This window comes from Vipera ursinii (assembly GCF_947247035.1).
Source record: "Vipera ursinii genome assembly, chromosome: 1".
NCBI lineage: Eukaryota > Metazoa > Chordata > Lepidosauria > Squamata > Viperidae > Vipera > Vipera ursinii.
In genome coordinates, this window is record NC_139512.1 from 259,442,482 (window position 1) to 259,463,368 (window position 20,887).

General features: G+C 38.9%; 1 protein-coding gene across 1 annotated transcript in view; it reads right to left on the reverse strand.

Moving 5' to 3' along the window:
- Window positions 1-709: 709 nt before the first annotated feature.
- Window positions 710-20,887, reverse strand: part of TBC1D32 (TBC1 domain family member 32) — a 102,782-nt gene continuing 82,604 nt past the window's right edge. The window contains exons 28-33 of the mRNA XM_083350183.1: window positions 19,281-19,347; window positions 16,200-16,315; window positions 15,267-15,421; window positions 12,886-13,026; window positions 6,847-7,035; window positions 710-1,258 (exon numbers count right to left, since the gene is read on the reverse strand). Of these exons, the coding sequence (XP_083206309.1) occupies window positions 1,139-1,258; window positions 6,847-7,035; window positions 12,886-13,026; window positions 15,267-15,421; window positions 16,200-16,315; window positions 19,281-19,347 (788 nt within the window). The 3' untranslated portion in view covers window positions 710-1,138. The remainder of the gene's footprint in view (window positions 1,259-6,846; window positions 7,036-12,885; window positions 13,027-15,266; window positions 15,422-16,199; window positions 16,316-19,280; window positions 19,348-20,887) is intronic.

Below are 20,887 nucleotides of genomic sequence, written 5' to 3' on the forward strand. Positions count from 1 at the left end.
GCATAAATTGAATCAATACAATTGATTCAATCCAAAATGGATTGAAGATTGCTTGCCAAACCCAGGTGAATTAGGACAAAAGAACTAGGCTCAATAACTCTGATGGTCAATTCGTTGGAATTGTGAACTACTGCTTTCAAAAGGTAGGTCTGTGCAAATATAGGCCTCATACAATAATCTAGTGGATCTGAGCCAAGTATATTTGTACACTCCAAAGACTTTGCCCTCAGCCTGTGGAATTTACCTAGGGCTTTACTTCGTGTAATTGCTTCTTATAAACAACTTCTTATAAACAACTTGCTTCTTATAAACAACTTAGGATTCATAAAAGAACTCATTTGAAGCTTCTCAGTCATTCTGGGGAGGATGGGAAAAAGAAAGATGTTCATGTTTGCTGTAATTCACCAATGTACCATGATAGATACCTACAGATTCATAATGATTCTTAAGAGGTCTGTTGAGAGCATGTTACAAGATCAAATGAACATGTTACCAATATTCATGTATGTTCCCAAAGATTTTTTTCTTTACAGTTTCAATAAAAAAGAGAACAAAAACTACATTTGTATTAACAGATCTACAGAAGTGTTAATTTACTCCTTCTACAACTTCAAGTAAATGTTTTAGCGTGTACTGTACTATTTAAAAAAGATATTTACAGCAAAAACCATTAAAATCCATTCATTTTACTTCAAACTGAGCAACTCAGGACCTGTAGCTATATTTTATTTTTTGACCTCCCAAGGTAATTTTTGCAGTGGTCAAAAGTTACGTGCGCATTCAAATTACCATTCCTTATTACTGAACCTTCAGCAATTTAGAAATGTTAGGAAGCAAAATTTAATGGTATAGACAGTCCTTCTTGGAAAATATAAACAGAACATTTAAATAATTCAAAGCTAGTTTCTGAAACCAAGTGTAAACAAACAATGACACCTGGCTAGAAAAACACATTATTTTTCAGATGATCCAATTTAGAGGATGTTGTCTTGTGAAAATGGCATGCTGAAAAACCTTATTGATTTGGCTGCAAGGATAGCTACAATGAATACATATTTTATCGAGAAGGAAATAAAACAATCACTGTCCCCTTAAAGTACATAACCAATATTTGAAACGATGCGCTCATCAGCTTGATCTACGTGCTTGGCACTCCAATATTCCTCATGTCTCTTAATAGAACTGGTCTGTAGGTTTGAGCCAAGCTTTCCATATATTCAACATAATTATTCACCTGAAATCCATGGAGTGCTTCTTCCTGCACATTGAACAGAAGAAAAGTATTATTAGCGGAGGGAAAAACAAAACCACAGAATGTGCTATTAAGTTAAGGCAGGGGTAGGCAACCTTGGCTCTTTTATGACTCATGGACTTCAGCCAAGGTTGCCTACCCCTGAGGTAAGGCATCCTTGGTGGAGCAGTGGGCTAATGCCTCCTTAAATAACACCAGCTGCCTGCAATTATTGCAGGTTCGCATCCCACCAGGCTCAAGGTTGACTCAGCCTTCCATCCTTCCGAGGCAGGTAAAATGAGGACCCAGATTGTTGGGGGCAATAAGGTGACTTTGTAATAATGCCGCTTGGGGGGGGGGCGAAAGCCCTAATTAGCAGGCATATACATAGAATGAAGGCTATTGCTAAGCACATTTGATTTGTGCTTAGATTGTAAGCCGCCCTGAGTCTTCGGAGAAGGGCGGGATATAAATGGGATTAAAATAAAAAAAATAAAAATCCTATTTTTCAAAACTAGCTACTGTATTTTTCCATGTATAAGATGCACCCTTGTATAAGACGCTCTCCGCACCGATCAGCTGTTCGGTGGAGCGCCGAACAGCTGAGCCGGCAAATCCACAAGTTCGGCCAGCAGAAGATTTATTTATTTATTTAATTTAATTTATATACCGCCCTTCTCCCGAAGGACTCAGGGCGGTGTACAGGGCAATGCAATAAAATACAATATACAAAAATTAAAAATATTAAATACCACAGCCCTATTCAATAAATTAATACAAAACTATAAAATACCCCTAAACCCATCAGACCAGGCCGGCTTGTTCAAATAAATGTGTTTTTAGGTCCCGTCGGAAGGAGCGAAGGTCGGGAGCCATCCGGAGCTCAACCGGTAGACGGTTCCAAAGGTCTGGTGCGCCCACAGAGAACGCCCTCCCCCTGGGGGCCGCCAGTCGACACTCTTTGACCGACGGCACCCTAAGGAGGCCCTCTCTGTGGGAGCGCACTGGACAAAGGGAAGTTGATGCCGGCAGCAGGTGCTCCCGTAAGTAACCCGGACCCATGCCATTTAGGGCTTTATAGGTCATAACCAGCACCTTGAATCTTACCCGGAGGGCAACCGGAAGCCAATGAAGCTCACAGAGTAGAGGTGTTACATGGGAGTATCGGGAAGCCCCCACCACCACTCGCACGGCTGCATTCTGCACCAGCTGGAGCCTCCGAGTAGTCCTCAAAGGCAGCCCCATGTAGAGAGCATTGCAGTAGTCCAAACGGGAGGTCACGAGTGCATGAGTGACTGTGCACAAGGCATCCCGGTCTAGATAGGGCCGCAACTGATGCACCAGGCGAAACTGGGCGAAGGCCCCCCTAGTCACAGCTCCTATATGATCTTCCAAGGAGAGCTGTGAATCTAGGAGGACACCCAAGTTGTGAGCCCTATCTACGGGGGGGTATCTCACCCCCCATAATTAACGATGGAATATTCTGAATTTCCCGAGACAGCCACTCAGTCTTGTCAGGGTTGAGCCGAAGCCTGTTCCTCCCCATCCAGACCCGGACCGCCTCCAGGCAACGGGACATCACATCGAGGGCATCACTGGGGTGGTTTGGGGTAGAAATAAAAAGCTGGGTATCATCAGCATATTGATGATACCCAATCCCAAAACCACGAATGATCTCACCCAGCGGCTTCATATAGATGTTGAACAGGAGAGGCGAGAGGACCGACCCCTGAGGAACTCCACAAACGAGAGGCCTCGTGGCCGACCTCTGCCCTCCTGCCAACACCAACTGCAAACGTCCCAGGAGGTAGGAGGAGAACCACCGTAAGACGGTGCCTCCCACTCCCAACCCCCAAAGATGCCGCAGTAAGATACCATGGTCGATGGTATCAAAAGCCGCTGAGAGGTCTAATAGGACTAGGACAGAGGAGCAACCCCTGTCCCAAGCCCGCCAGAGATCATTCACCAGCGCGACCAATGCCATCTCTGCTGTACCCGGGCCTGAAGCCCGATTGGTACGGGTCTAGATAATCAGCTTCCTCCAGGAATAGAGGGAGCTGCTGCGCCACCACACTCTCAACAACCTTCGCAAGAAAGCAAAGTTTGGAGACCAGATGAAAGTTGTTTAAAACAGCTGGGTCCAGGGCAGGCTTCTTGAGGAGGGGTCTCACCACTGCCTCCTTCAAGGCGGCGGGAAAACTACCCTCATTCAGAGAAGCAGTTATCACTGCCTGGAGCCAGCCTCGTGTCCCCTCCCACCTCCCGTTAGTGGCAAGCCCACAGGGGCTTGTCACCTGCACCAGGCGGCATGGCAACACACACAGGCATACCCTGTGCTGCAGAGGTTACCATTATTTTTCTGTGTATAAGACGCACCTGATTTTTGAAGAGGGTGTTTGCAGGAAAAAATAGCGTCTTATACTCGGAAAAATACGGTAATTTTATTTTTCCCCCCTATTAATATTTACTTGGTACTTTGGGGAGTTTAACATGCTAAATGTCCGTTATGTCAACAGAGAAAGCTAGACCTTTCGGTCCTATAGAAGAGAGAAAAAAAAGAATGGAACTGTGCAAGACCTCCAATAAGGAACTAATAAGGATTAGAATCAGTAGTGTAATAGGTAAAACTTAGAATCAGTGGTATACTGTAATGGGTAAAGCAGGATTATTTTTCTTTCTGAAAGTTTTTGTTCCCTAAAATCATAAAGCAATTAATATTCCTGTTATCTGACAGGTTTGCAGTCACTTGCTTTAATAAGGCATGGGAAATCTGCATGCAAAACCAGGGTATAATGGAAGTCACCAGTGCAGTTACAGATGTTCTTTTGTTACAATGCTCATCTAAATTTCCATTAAAATGGAAGATGGCTGAGTGGCTTAAGATAGGGATAGACAAGCTCATTTGCAACCAATTCTTATCCAGAGCTTACCAGGTAGTGGTAATTAAATAGCCATTTTAATGATGCATTGGATTGCTTTTATATAGTTTGTATTGTTTATTTTAATACAAATATTCTTAAGAGTGTAATCCCTAACCAGCTAAATCCAGAGTGGTTTAATTAAGCCTCAGCTGGAATCAGTATGTTGTGGATTTGACTCGTCAACCCTACCAAGTCAATTAAATCAGGATTCTATGCTTTTCTTCAAATACGGTATTTTTCTTTTATAGAATATAAAAACTGCTCTTCTCAATTGTGTTCTGTACGATTTAATGAGAGCTTTACAAGTTTTGACCTATAATTTGGCCTCTGTGTCTTAAGAACTATGAAATCTTGACAGCTTGTCATCAGATGTTAACATAAGGAGAGTTGCTATGTTGTCACCTACTACATGATGAGAACTATGAATTTTGCCACTGTATTTTAAAATTAATGTCAAAGATGCCAAACTAATGGAATATTTGGGCACTCATATGAGAAGGTTGATATAGACAGAGGCTTAATATTAATAATATGCTTTAACAATTAATTTAATTTTTCTTATTTTAATTGGGCTAATCATAAATGTCAAGTCATTTCTTTTTCATGCACAAAAGTTAAGTTTGGAATTTTAGTTTTATATTCAATTAAAAGATAAAAGACAAATATGAATCCCACATTAGGACATCAGTTTTGAGGAGAGGAGAGGAGAATTAACAATCAACAAAATGACATATTCACTTCTTCTCTAGCTAAGCTCAGCACTAAAGTAGAATTCTTAAAAAAAAAACCTCTTGGTAAGACTGTAGTCCTATAAATTAGTATTTCCTTTCATACTGCTTTCTTGAGCTGATGTAGACACAGCAGAATGATCTATGAAACAGGAAATCTCTGTTCAATCCTGATGTCATCTGATGACAATCCATGATCTCAAGAAAAAGTCTTAGGTAAAGAAATTTCTCTTGGCTGGTTCACTATTTCTATTATGATCAAAATGCCTGACCAATTTTTTTTCAAGGGGTTCACCAGCTGCTTTGAACACTCTAAACCAGATACACAGATTTTCATGAAATCATCCCATTAACAGCCTTTATTCCAACTTCAAATGCCTTCAATTGTAATATGAAAAAAATCTGAAAGCCAGTTTTTTTACAAGCAGGGTTATACAAAACTACCCAATCTATTTCAGGGCCACAAATTCTTTTCTATAATACATGAATTTATGGAAAAAACAGGAAAATCAGCTGGGGAATTCTTAGAACAGTACATTTCAGGAAGGGGAGGGGAACGAATTTCAGGATGGACCATGTAGTTTGTATGAGAGAAATCATCCCTCCCCGACTCCAACATTTTTCCTTTGTATTACTTTCATCTGTACAAATGACATTCTTGATAAAATTACTGAACAAAGGGTAAAGTCACCCTAAAGCAATGCTCAGTATTGAAACAGATGCTTTGGCAACCCTATGAAAGATGTTAAACTATGAGTACTAACCAAGTGTTGAACTCTGTCTAGTTTCTTGAGATAGCCCTACTGGTTAGCCATGATCATCAAACTGGGCAGAAATGCTGAATAGGGATCTTGATATTTCTCCATAAGTCGATTCACATGTTTGTATATATACAGACATACACTCTATACTCAGTATGAATACAAATGCAATCTTCCATTTTTAAAAATCTTTTTCATCTCTATTTTACCCAATTTTTAATCTTTAATTAACTAATCTTTTTAACCCAGTATTTTTTTAAAAAAAGTTTTTGACCTGTGATTTTGTTTCTTCAATAAACAGGCCAACACCCACACACACCCTCATACTCACAAATGGATGTACAAGCTGTTGAGCTCTTTACAAAAAGTATACTAAAAAATCTATCAGTTCTGTAGAGTAATGTATCTCATCCTCTCTTTGCATAGTTGATGCACAGTCTAAATGCATTAGGAACATTGAAAGTTGTCTTGTTGGATCAGTTTCAAAGACTTATTTAAATCAATGTTTTATTTCTAACATAGTCAACCAAAATTCCACTAAGAGATAATTTATTCAATGTCTGTCAATGTCATAATGTTTGCTTTTGGGTCTATAGCTCATTCCTGGTAGAATAAACTAACAGGAATCTGTGCCACATTCTCTCTCTATCTATATCTATATCTATATCTATATCTATATCTATATCTATATCTATATCTATATCTATATCTATATCTATATCTATATCTATATCTATATCTATCTATCTCTATATATACACACACACTTTTTTGCTGAAAAGCACTACTATGTTTCTTTTTGTCAATAAAAAGCATATAAGTAAAAATTTACCATTATAAAACATTTGCTTTTGATGTCTCCAAATAACTAATTTCAAAGTCTTGTAAACCATAAAAAGAGAATTGGGGAACCTGTTTTTCACAGGCCTCTTGAAGTCCCCCTCTGGACTGATTGCCAAAGACAGCAACCAGATAATAGCTTCCCAGTTTAAAGGAAGAAAAAACAGAAACATCTGTAGGATGTTAATGCAAATAGCATTTTAATAAGCACTTTCTGTAATCTAATGAGCAAAACCCGGGGGGGGGGGGAAATTGGATAGCCTTGACTCAGCCATTTTCCATCACAGACCCCCAGCGACCACGTATGCACCACCAGCCCCCTGAAAGACTGGCCAGTCCTGCCAAAAGATAAAAAAAGTGATTACTTTAAGAAAAACTTGAAGATCCTGAGCCTGGGTATGTTGAAGGATCTCTTGCTGTAGATGTTTGAACACAGATATGCACATATATATCTGATAATCTGGGCCAAGGAAAATACAAATGGCAATATAATGACAAATCTCTCTCCAGTCCATGTAATTCCAGAAACACTGCATGAGCCACTGCTGACAGATCTAGAACAACAATTATTAAAAACCCATTAAAAAACCATCATCGTCATTATCTTCATCGTACTTTATGATAACACAAGTCGAACATTTCTAACTAATTCAGTAATCTATTATTCATTTAAATCTTATTTAGACATCTCATATGTGGATCATTCTAATCTAATTCTAGTGACAAAATATTTTTACTCTTTTCTAGTCAAGAATTGTTTTCCCCTACTGGCTATATCACTGCTGACAGTAATTTGTTTAAATAAAACCTTTCCTTGCTCTTTATTGTAGGCTGCCCTCCTCACCCTCATTTTCCTGGAGGTGAGGGAGAGAACAAGGCATCAAGAATATAAACAAAAGAATTAATGTTCCTTTATTGATTAAAAATGTGGTGAATAGTGGAAGAAGTATTAACTATATTCTTTTGAGTTACTTTTAAAGTATATAAAAGCAGGATAAAAAAATCAAATAAAGAAATAATAAAAAATAAAATCTCTCTCTCATAAAAACCAGTTACTATCCTTCTAAAGCATAGCTAGAACAAAAAAAAGTCTACATCATGCCAAAATTATTTGTGAGGAATCTTTATAGTGTCATTTGTATCAGTTTAATAAGTGTTTCAATGAAGAAGAGTTCTATACTTTTTCAATAAATCTGACAAACAACTGCTTATAAGCTGATTTAAAAAGAACACTTTTAATAATTGTTCTCTTCCATATTAAAACTCTAGTACATTTCCTTCAACTAATACTGTTTGGTTAATCAACCCTACATATTCACAGCCAAAAGTATAGGTAGTCCTCGAGGTACGAGTGTAATGGAGCCTGCCCATTCCACTCGTAACTCGAAAACCCGTAGAGTGAATCTCGTACTTTGAAGGAGATCACTCCCTTGCTCATTAAGACGCATGCAGCTTGTTAAGTGCACATGAGGTATCTCAGGGTGGGGAAGGTCATGGGAGGGGGGGCTAGTGATGGAATAGGACCCAAGGCCTCCCCAACCCACTAAGATACTTCATGCTTCCCCCTCCCTTCCTGCTGCGCCAGACTCACTTACCTTAAAAAGCTCCATCTCCTCTCTGCCGCGGTTTCTGTGTTTGAGGGAGATGAGAGTTGATGGAGCTCCTGGGTGCCCGTAATATTGCGCGAGTTCAGGCACCGATCCTCTTTTACAGAGAATGGGAGCCTGAACTCTCATGGTGTTTGCTCCTGCTCCCAACTCCTTTCCGCCACTGCCAGAACAATTTTCACCAGGACGGAGACCTTGGGGAAACTGGAAGCTCTGTCTGCATGCAAATGCACACTTAGAAACGGAGCGCCTCGCTCTTTGGCTAAGTTTTCACAGGAAAAAGCCATTTCTCGAACCCTTTCCTAGCCAAAAGAAGCCTATGGAGGGAACACGCCTCATTTTGACTACGTTTTTGTAGGAAAAAGTCATTTCTCAAGCCCTTTCCTAGCAAAAACAAGCCTCCAGAAGGAACGTGCCTCGCTGTTTGGCTAGGGTTAGGGTTAGGAAAAAGCCATTTTTCAAGCCCTTTCCTAGTATAAACAAGCCTCCGGAGGGAGTGGAATCTCTCTGGTGGAGATCTGGCAGAGACTGCAAGCTCCGTATGCCTGGAATGGGGGCTTGAGAAACACAGCACTGCTTTCTGTGCAGTCACACAGGGTGCTTCAAAATGCAGGAAATCCCTGCGTTTTGAATAACCCCACCAGAGCACAATCCACAATGCCAAATTCTAACCCCCACCACACCCCAGGATATCCACAATGCCAAATCCTACCCCCCCACCCCAGGGCAACCACATTCCTTCACTAACCTCCTTTCCAGCTCTGTTCTCCATGTGCAGGGCAACAAAAGAAGTTTGTGGGACTAAAAAAAAGATCAATCCAACTTTCCAACTTCTCATGGAAAAAAAAAGATCTCACAAAGTTGGAAAGTCTGATTGAACTTTTTTTTTAAACCGGTAGTCCCCCAAGCTTCTTTTGTTGCCCTGCACGTGATGGCAGAGAACAGAGCTGGAAAGGAGGTTAGTGAAGGGAGGCTTTGGGGAAGCGAGGGGAGACAGGGAAAGGTCTGCTCTGGCTGCTCCTGCTTCACTCCGCAGCATCAGGGCTTGGAGTCTTGTTTTTACCGGAAAAAGCCATTTCTCAAACGCCTTCCTGACAAAAACAAGCCTCCGGAGCGAGCACGCCTTGCTCTTTGGCTCTGTTTTTGCCTGGAAGGGCTTTAGAAATGGCTTTTGTCCAGTGAAAACAGACAAAAACGGCATGCTCACTCCAGAGGCTTATTTTTGCCAGGAAAAAGCCATTTCTCAAGCCCCTTCCTAGCGAAAATGGAGCCCAAGCACGCCTCGCTCTCATTGAGAGCAATCCTGCGAAAACAAGCCTGGAGCAAGCCAGCCTTATTGAGAGCAATCCTGCTCTGCGCCTCCATTTCCTTTCACTCAGATGGAGCAGATAAACTCAAGCCTGACGCTCAAACACCTTTCATCCAAACAGAGACCTGAGTCACACGGAGTTTCAAGCAGTCACTCGGAGCATTCCTTTCCGTTTCTGAAGTGCCCCACTGCAGGCACACGGACCTTCCAATCTCTCTCAGGTCTGCGTTTGGATAAAAACTGTTTGAGCGGCAGCAGCTTGAGTTTCTCTGCTCCGTCCTGAAGGAAGAAACCGGAAGCGCAGAGCAGTATGCGCTGGCCTTATTGAGAGCAATCCTGCTCTGCGCCTCTGTTTCCTTTCACTCAGAGCAGAAAAACTCAAGCCGCTGCTGCTCAATGAGTGAGGAGGAGGAGGAAGAGGAGGAGAAGAGTGGTGAGGATTTGTGCCAGCCAGCCGGCCAGGCAAGGAGTTGGTCAGGCGGGGTGGGTGGCTGTCTAGGGAGGGGGATCATGGTCGCTCAGGTGGTTGCCGCTGCTGCCAGCTTGGATGGGAGTGCAAGGGACCTGGCCCCGTAATACTTCCCTGCTCAGTTGAAGGCTTTGTTCCTGACTTCAAACTAAGGCTGGCACACGTGAGCGAGCAGTGCACCCGGGCCAGGGACAGCATTGGTTCCTGCATCTGACTCCAATTCCACGCTTTTCCCCATAGGCATGTAAATGAAACAAACACTCCCCCCAAGCGAATGGAAGCTTCCGGGGGCATGATCTCTTTTGCAGAGAATTTGTGTTTGAACTCGCCAATATTACGGCACCCAGGAGCTTCCATTGTCAGCCTGAAAAAGATTTCCAAGCCGACTCTCCTCTCCCTCAAAGAGAAAGAAACCACAGCAGAGACAAGACAGATTTTGCAAGGTAAGTGAGTCCGGTGCAGCAGGAAGGGAGGGAGAAGCAGTTGTGGGGAGCAGGGAGAGGAATAGGGTGAATATTGCAGAGCCTCTGTGGTCAGTTGCTCGTAAGGGTGAACAACTGCTGTGGTGCTGCAATAGTTGTAATTATGGGATTTGCTCATAAACATTAGGGGGCGCTGATCATATAACTTTGAACGAATGTTAAGTGAACGCTCATAACTCGGGGATTGCCTGTAATACTTTAATTTGACTGCAGAAAGAAACTTTCAGATAAATTTTGGGTTAAGAGTGGTTTACCAAAAAAATTAAACAAAAAAACCCCATAAGAATAAATGACACTGTGACAAATGTATTTGTTGCCAAGGAACCTAATAATGATATAATTCAATTTTAGACCACAGTTAATTTCCCTGATAACTTTAAACATGCATGTTTGCACCTCAGGGTACCTAATCACTCTGTACATAAATAGTATAGTGAGTTCGTGGGATATGTTCTATAAGTTATTGGGGCTGAAGTGGGTATAGAGCAGGATATAGATATATCAGAAGGATGCAGAGAAAAGGATATTCAAACTGAACACTGATCAATTCTGCCTGCTGCTTTGAAATAACAAAATATTAAAAAGAAAACCCAGCTAAAATACATGTTTAGTTTTCAAACAAGCAGAAGAATGCTAGTTTGGAGGCTCACAGTTGGATTTCCCTGCTGATTACTCACTAGAAATAAATTTAATTCATACAATGAGTTGTGCCCACTGATGTATATTTAAGAATTTGACAAATTATTCTATAACTGTTCTTTTCTTTATAATTTCCAGGTAAGGGTCTCCTACATCCCCAGGCATGAAACTTATTTGAATGTAAGCTCTTTTGACACTTCTGAGAAAGAAATGGTGAACTGATGATGGTTCCGCTAAAAGTGGAGCTGATGACTGCAGCAGAATGAAGAACCACAAAGAGACTGGCTCTTTGTAATTCTTCTCCAGACAAGGAAATGATTTGAGATTGCCCACAAGTGCTCCAGACAGCTGCTGTTGTGAGAATACAGAACAGCAGTCTCCTATGGGTTTAAACTCTGCAAGACAAGGGAATAGCCATCTTGCTCAAACCTCAGTGCTTTCAAAAGAATATTGGGTTCCAATACTTCCTACTCCAGTCTTTTTCAGAAATTGCTTGTAAACTGTTTTTCAATAGTACGAACCTTTGGACTAAAATATTTTATAACTGTGGTGGCACAGTGGTTAGAATGCAGTATTGCAGGCTAACTCTGTCCACAGCCAGGAGTTTGATCCTGACTGGCTCAAGGTTGACTCAGACTTCTATCCTTCCGAGGTCAGTAAAACGAAGACTCAGATTGTTGATATGTTGATATTTATAAACCGCTGAGAGTCCTGTAAAGCACTCTGAAGCGGTATTTAAGTGCTAATGCTATAGCAGATGAGTTTTTTTCAATCCTTAATAAAAGAAGTTTAGCTACAAGCTTAAGGACTTAATTCTTTTTTTTCTTTTGGGATAAACAACAAAACAAATTTTATTTTGGAAAGATACCAAAATATCAAATCCAGATGGATTTGAAATAAGATTTTGAAATTAATTATAAGAATCCTTTCTGTGGAAAACTGCTTTTGTTTTGAATACTTAAAAAATAATATGATAGGATGGGATTTTTCCACTAGAGAGAATTAGAAACTAAAGATTATAATGAAAGGAGAAGAACAGTTAACTTTGATTTACTAATACAGAAGGGACCAAAATATTTTAACATTGGACAATTGAAGGATATTTTTGAAAATGGACTAAGAAGTTGCCTCTATAGATAAACTATGTTTAAAAGAAGCTATGGAAGAAAAACAAATTTTATCAGATCAGATTGAGCCTGATCTGAAAGTGTATTTAAAGATGACAGGCTACAAGAATGATATGGAAAAAGTTGCTTCACTGGATATACAAAGAAATCAGTTGAAGATTTCATACTTAAAATGTCTATACAAGTAATCATCTAAAAGACTGACCTGGGTAATTTTGGATTTACAAGAGGCTTGTCAAGGCTTTGAATAATTTTGTAAGAAGGGACAAAGAAAACATGGAAAGAAATCAAGTTCTAGGACATTATTTGAAAAGACTAAAGTTCAAGATTGTTAAAAGAAGAAATATGAAGTCAGTTTATTTGATCAAGGCTAAAATAGATATTTTCTTCTTTTTAGTAATCCTGAATGGACTTTTGATGATCAGAACTGAAATGAGATTTTGAGCATTTGTTTATAGGCAAGATGGGAAGAAGATATGATTTTTTTTATATTTATACATATTTTTGTCATTTCTTTATATATTTATTTTTATTGACTATATTCATATTCTTTCAATTTTTTCTGCACCTAGTTTGTATTAGTTTTTTCATCATTGCAAATGTAATCTTTAATACAATTATATTAAAAACAGTACGTTCATTTGAACTCAGTAAGTAGACATTATAGGATTACATTAGTGAAAAGGGTATCACTTTGATTGCAGTTAGGGAATAAGTCTTTTTCAATGGCACATTCAAAACAGCTCATCAGGGTATTTTTTTTCTTATTACCTGTGATGATGTAAATCCAGACATATGGAAAGCAGAAGAAACAAGTGGCAACTCAGCTTTCAGCAACATCTCAACATAGTGAGCACTGCAAAAGTAGACTGGATGGATGCCAGATGCTGCTGTGTCTACAGGCAGATGTATCTAACCATTGGAAAAAACACACACACAAAATGGTTCCTTATTACACAGCAATTGGAGCAGCTTGTTACTATTACTCATAGACTGGCTCAGTTCTTGGAGAATTCAAAAGGAATAATTTGGGTTCCAGAAAAACAGAAATAATACGTACCTGTCAAAAGTTAGCAACATAATACCTGTCAAACGTTAGCAACATTTTCTAGCTTTTCATTATGATTGATACTAGTTCACAAGCATTGTTTCCTTCATTTGATTTTTAATTTACTTTGCAGCAAAGGAATACTTCCATTTACTACAGATGTAGTTAAGTGGTTGTAAATGAATATGCAAACAACCACCAATCCCTCTATTGCCAGAGGGGGGAAAAAGAGTCTTTTTGAAGCATCCCATGCTGTTTTCCACTTCAAATTCAGATAAGCAAAGCATTAGGGCTGTCTTGCATATTATATGCAATTAAGACCTGAAGCCATTATCTTGTGTCTGAAAAAGAAACTGAAACAAGATGCGCATATATCAACTCATAACTTAAATTTTCTTTTCTGATCCCGTGTAGTCTCCTGAAAATCCCAGAGCATGAGCTATCAGACATGGGAGAATACAGATGGAGGGAACAGCGGGAATGCAACTCATTTCCTTCCCCCTTGTAGAAAGGAAACTAAGAAGCTCATCTCTATGCCTTCTCAGGGCCAGAGTAAAACTAAACCAGGCCATTTTACTGGCCGTCAGCAAGTAATTGCCAATTCCAAGACCTGTGCCCCTGAATTCCTTGCAAGGTTATGCATGATGCTACAGCACAATTTTTTACTTGTACACTTCTGCATGATTTCCATCACTAAGTGATGCGGTCCCCGTTGCTCAATGATAAAAATCCCTGCAGTCCCCATTGCTATCATTAACTGTGGGCCGTTAAGTAAGCACCTCCTTGCAACTTCCTGCTGGCTTCCAACAACCAGTCAGTGGGGAAACTGGCAGGAAGTTGCAATTCCCAGGCATCTTGCAAGCAGGCCAGCAGAAGGTAATTGGTGGCCGCCAAAAGTAATGAAGATTTGCTTAAAGCCATGATGTGGAGGAAGATTTTATACTGCCACCCACCAACCAGAGGGCCGTTGTAAAAATTCAGCTATTTAAAGTTACTTGGAGTTAAAGGGATAGGGAGAAAACTAGGTACCGTCCATTCTATTTTCATCTCTAGGATTTAACCCAGAAATCAGGGCAGGGCTGATCCAAGGGAAGTAGACATGCTTTTAAAACAAAGAAAGGGATAGTAGTAATGCTGTTATGGATTTCCCATTTTACAACTCATTTTAACGTTAAGATTTTAACTTTTAACTTTCACAGAAGGAAAGTATTGAAAACCTACATAAAACTATAGCAATGTAAAAGGTGACAACACAGAAATACCAGTTTTCTTAATGCTGAAGAAGCCTTGGATTAAAACCATGCTTTTGTAAAATGGTATGGCATCACAAAAGGGAAAGAACACTGGGTAGACCAAGCCTATTTACATAGTAGGACATTTGTAGAAGACCTGCCATTAAGAGATACAAGGCAGAAGATGCCTTTTTGGTGTTTTGGAGTGGGGGAATCTTCATTTATTTCTCGTAGATTATGTAAAGGTAAGGTTGCAGGTTGCTCTGGATTTCTTCCTTCCAACTTGCATCCAGAGTATGCTAAAACCTGGGGATATTGAGGAAAATCCTTAATTTTCCAAGTTGCGGCAAAGTATATGATAAAATTTGAAATCTCGTGTATTTGTTTAATGATATTAACTTAAGAAATCTCACTATTTCAAATGCCAAAATAATAAGGATAAGATACTGAGTACTGATTCTGATTTATTTATTTTTTCCCTGCCCAGGTTTTCTACTAACAAAAATAGTGTCCAGTTTTGGTATAATAAAACAAAAATTAATAATCTAGAGAATGAAAGCAATACAGAGCGATAGTAATAAAAGGGCACTGAATAGCTCTCTCTGCCTACAAACAATTTAACACGGCTAATAAAGTGTGTTTTACTTCTCATTTTAAAATTCAATAACTACAATTGATATCAGTCTATTTTTCCCTCCTATTAGAAAACTGAGCAGATCCATGTGTTTTTGCATGTAGAACATTTTTACCGGTGAAATATCCAGTTAAAAAGTCTTTAAGTGAATGCCCTTTTGCATAGGCTAAGTTAATAATTATTCACAGAAAATCCTCAAAGCAATTCGTCAAGGCTAAGTTTCTTCCATAATTCTTACGGAATTATGCAGCCGTGGTACCCAAAGGAAGGCTGAAACAAGAAGATAGGAGAACTGGTGGAGAAATGTTAATGTCTTCTCTCGATTTCCCATCATTATTAGAAATACAGAAGATATAAACCAGTCATAGCATACGTATCCATCCTGCTGATTACCTGTAAGAATAATTAAGGAATTCCAATATTTTTGTCTTGTCCATTTTAGACAATTGGGAAACATGACAATAGATTGATTAGGAAAAGAAAAGGCAACATGACTGATGGGAAAAAGAAAAAAAAATGGCTTTTTTGGAGCTTGAACACCCTGGTCTGAATTTTCAAACAGCTTTATCTCACCCTAAGCATATTCTTTGGCTCCCCCCCCCCATCCCTGTAAATTGGAAGGGAGCCAACAGCCAATATGGATTTCCACTTTTCTTTTTTCACTTCCACTTATAGAAACAAAAAAAGTAGATCCTTTCAAGTTTCAATTGTTTTCTACAGTAAATTTGAGTTTGGCGTAATTGAAATGCTTTAAGTAATGATGTCTTTGGAACCTGAAACACTTGAAATGCTTCAGGTTTTGTTTTTTGTTTTTTCAAAAGAAACACAATGGAATATCAAGGCTGTTTTGCCCCAAACACAAAAGAAAACACTTTTCATTGTATCTGCCCCTACAGTGATAAACCTGACTGCAGAATTCAGATCAAATTAGGATCACCTTCATCTTATAATTATGTGGTACCCCTAATCTGAAGCATACATAGGTATCTACTTTTTACAGACGAATGGGTGAAAAAAATGTAATTCCAGAAAAAAAGTAATTCCTTCCAGCATGAATATATTTAATAAAAACTAGGTCTGCTTATTTTTTCATAGGGAAAGGCTGAAAATGACTTGATGGTATATAAAGTTCACATTTGGTGAACTCTATCTTATTACAGCAAAAGGATACGTAAAGATTTCCTTAAAGGTAATTTCTGTTGTTTCAAATATTTCTCACAGTAGATTAGTACTTGATGTAGATCATTTTCTGCATTCTCTTTCAGCAAATTCAAATGTTTACCATAGCTTTAAAAGAAATAAATTTTTAAGTAGAAGCAAAACACTTTAATTATTTTTTAAATGGAAGTAGTATATAATATTGATGTCAGCATTCACTGACCACAGGTAGATGTCCGAAACAGAAGAAACAATCCGTATTATGTTTATAAAACAGCCTTGACAAAATCCCTTGGATTTATGCTATCAACCTTTGTAGCCATTGCCAAACAGAGGAGAGCCTAGCCCTTGACTTCTTCTGGGTGGACCAGCTGTCGCAATAAACAAGTCTATTAGGCTATTTGAAATGTTTGCCCAAGAGATTGTAAGATGAATTGCCATCTAAGTGCCCTCCTCCCTTCCCATATAATTTCTCTTGTGAGACTTCAAAATCTCAGACCTGTCATCTTCCTAAGCTATTTTGGGAGTTATTTGAGATAAAGAATAAAGATTAAAAGGCTTTAAATAAAGACTAAATAAGTAATTCTGTTGCATAACCTTATCTACAGTTGTGTGATTTTTTCTAATCATGCAAATTATGGTCTCTATGATTATTGCCATATTCACAGCTTAAAAAATAGCTTTGTATCTTTGAAGATGGTTCTAACATTCACCTAATTTCATTAGACAATACAGCAGGCCAGGTGAACCTACCCGCCATCAATGTGAAAACGCATTAACATCATGGATAACACTGCCTTATATCCACAGTGTATCCAAGGCCACAGCGCGCATACTAGCCCCTCACAAGGTCGGTGTTGCCCACAGACCTGATCGGACTTTACAAACTTGTGTCATGCGCCCTAAAGATCCGCTCCGCAATGAAGAAAAACCCTCGGTCGTGTACAAGATGTCATGCCAAAATTGCAATTGTTAATTACATTGGGGAGACGGCAAAACGACTGAGGACTAGAGTGCACGAACACAAGCTCGCTATTAGAAGACAAGAACAACATTCACAGGTGTGGGCACACATGGCCACACATAACCACGTCTTTAATCTAACAGGGACCGAGGCAATTGCCAGTGACAACACTAAAGGCGGCCGCTTGTTTAAGGAAGCTTGGTTTTCAAACCGCTCTTCTATCAACTGGCACATAGATCTCACCCCTGCATACCAGGTACTAAGGAATTGGGAAGAGGAACGACGTGCGCGATATGGAGGCAAACAGCGCAAGCACTTACAGAGCACCTCATTGTATCAAAATCGAGATTGCACAAACATACAACCACCCTGCATTGTAGAACACAGGGAAGAAGAGAAGCAACTATTTAGAACCTCTGGTATAAGAACATGGGCAATGACTAGAGCTATGGCTACAACACACGGAACTGTCAAAAATCCACTTTTGACAACAGACACCCAGAGACAACTACATCCCCCAAAAACGGATGCGCGATGACTCAAAGGAATATGGCTGGCCTCAACAAACAGACCGGTGACAAGCTCCATGAGCAGAGCGCAGAGACACCAACAGTATAAACGCGATCTCCCCACCCCAGCGTTTCCATCCTGACGACGTTGGCAGTTAGTCAATGAAAGCTTGATCTTTTAACAATAAAAACTGTTTTAGTTTTTCTTATTCCATCCAAGTGTTCACTTAGTTTGTTAATTTTAATATGCCTGGGATTCGCATTTTTAATCTAATCAAGAAATACAATATGTACAAATGATGTACATAGAGTCTCCTAACTCCATCTTGACTGTATCAATACTCTGAAATAATTTAGCTAGCCATTTCCCACCACAAAACAGCAACTTTTGTGAGGGACGTTAGGCTGAGAGAATGATTTGCCCAAAGTTACTCACTGAACTCCTGTGGCTTAGCATTGCCTCCCTAATCAAGGCAAACACTTTAATCACTACACCATGCTGGTTTTTTCATTTACTTTTCTCTTTCCTCCTTGTATTACTTTTAACATATGTTTTATTTAGAAATAAGGAAAAAGTACATGCTTTATGTCTGGTTCCTACTTGCAAGAAGAATCGGCTAGAACTATGCAAAGCATCCCAAAGGGGAAAATCATCTTAAGGTACATTGGCACAAATCACAAATCCTTCCTTAAAAGTAATTCTATTACCTGGAACTCTTGCAGAGCTGCTGCAGGCAGACACTGAGGAAAGGCTTTTCATATACACAAACGCAGGCAACCTTTGTAGCAACTATGTACATTTTTTTTTTTTTTTTTAATTCCATTTCTATCCCGCCCTTCTCCGAAGACTCAGGGCGGCTTACAAGCTTAGCAGTAGCCTTCATTCTATGTATATGCCTGCTTATTAGGGCTTTCACACACACCCCCAAGCGGCATTATTACAAAGTCAGCTTATTGCCCCCAACAATCTGGGTCCTCATTTTACCTACCTCGGAAGGATGGAAGGCTGAGTCAACCTTGAGCCTGGTGGGATGCGAACCTGCACTAATTGCAGGCAGCTGGTGTTACTTAAGGAGGCATTAGCCCACTGCTCCACCAAGGCTCACTTTCCAAGGCTCATTTTCCAAAGGACATAGCTATTCTAATGCTCTAGCGAGAGTTCTTTGTGCCAGTGTGTTTTGCTAAGTGTCCCTACCGAATGCTTTTACAGCCCCAATATTGGTGCCAAAGATTCTCAATATTCAATGTTTATTTTCAGATCCTTCCTGGAAAATACTGGACTATTGTTTTATGTTATTCAGTTAATCACTCACATCCATTAACCAAAACACAGCATACATACAAATATTTGATGAAAGAGTTGTGTAAGTTTTAGTCAATCATCTTGCTTGTCTCAAAGGACTTGGAGGACTGTATACCATGTTTAGCGCAATATTCATTCAAGGAACACAATTTGCAGATTTCTTGAGAGGTGCAGGGCTCTGTCCAAATGTTACAAGCATTCATATAGGTTCATTGCCATTATCTTTAAAATAATGCCTTTTCACATCAACTCATGGAAATAATAAGAAAAGCAAAGCCTATTATAAATATTCACGTGAAATATTGTAGTGAAAATTACCTGACTGTCATTTTAATACCGAGTTGCTGAATTGCTGTAAGGTTTTTAATCTCTGTGTTTACATCAGCTGAAAAGAAAAAGGGGAAAAACACACAAAGGCTATATAAAAATTAACATAATCATTTTAACTAAAAACATAAATACACTTACCAATGTTCAGCTAAGATATATTTAAAAAGAGGAAAAAAGTAAGGAAGCAATATATTTTTATATATTATGCATGAAGTGAAAGAAATTTAGTTTTTATTATCACAGTAAAATACACATTTAACTACCTTTGGCCTTACTTTTAACAACTGTACTCAGTGCAACTTCCAATTTTAAGTTAGATATAAAGGACTATTAAATCACAGTTTACTTCTCCCAGAGTAACTATATAAAACAGTATGAGCAAAACTACTCGTGGAAGAAATGGATGTGCAAAACAGTATTTTGATTATTATTCCAGCCATGTCTTCTAAGCAAATACTTTGTACGCTGTATAAGCTGTTGTTAGCTGGGTTGCGTTTTGTACGCAGTTTGCATGCTGCAAAGTTTGTAACTTAAATCAACAAAACAACCTGAAGGAGAACTTTCACAACTAAGTATATATAATGGGATCCTGTGACTGAATCCCCGATCCAGTATGGTAGTACTTAAAATATATTTTTAGTAGCTCAAAAGCATGTCCTTATTAATTGGCCCTATTAATCTTACTGTTTCTTTGTCCTTTTGCAACATAATAGAAATCAGGCTCTTATACAAGGAAGGAGGCCTTCCTACAACCAATCAAATCTTGATTATGGTCATAGACCAGCATAACCTCCTACAACCATTTTGCAGTGGTAATATATAGAAAATATACTTGGTTTATTCATGTTGTGTTACCCCAAAACTGATGTGAAATTAGTTCCATGAAAATGTCTCAAATTACTGTAGGTTTCAAGACTAAATTAAAATGCTTTCATAAAAAAAAACCATTTTTCTTGAATAAAGGCTACAGTGCCTGTGAATTGTCAGACTAAAAAGTGAAACAGTAAAGCAGAATATGGTACCCTACAGTAGCAGCTCCCAAGCTGTCTAATTCAAGAAAAGGATTTAAAGAGGAAGTCAATGAACCTAGTTTAAAATGAAATAAAAATAATGCAAAACTGATATTAGTCAAGTTTAAAAGAAAAAAAGATGATTCTTTTTCATTCCATAAAATGATAAGTGCCAGAATTTTAGATATTTTCTTGAGAACTTATGCACAAACATTTTAAAAATAATTCTGCCTTCAAATAGGCTCTAATCCTCCTTAATTCTGAAATCATGGACAAAATAAGAAAGTATTCTGCCTGATTGACATACATTGTAACATTTAACTTAACTTTCTTTTTACAGTCAGAATTGACTGTTTTATATGCTATACAAGTAGTAATTTGATAAATGTTTGCTGCAGTCAGATGAATATACCAGGTGATGTTAGTATCAATTCATTATTATGAATTCCTTGACTTGATTTACCCAAAGGCATTTCTTTGGACATAGGAAAGATCTTCTTATGAGTAAAGGAGCAGGGAAGGCTACTTGTTCTAAAAGAAAGCAGTTTATTACATTTGATGAAATACTTTTGAGTATAGATATTG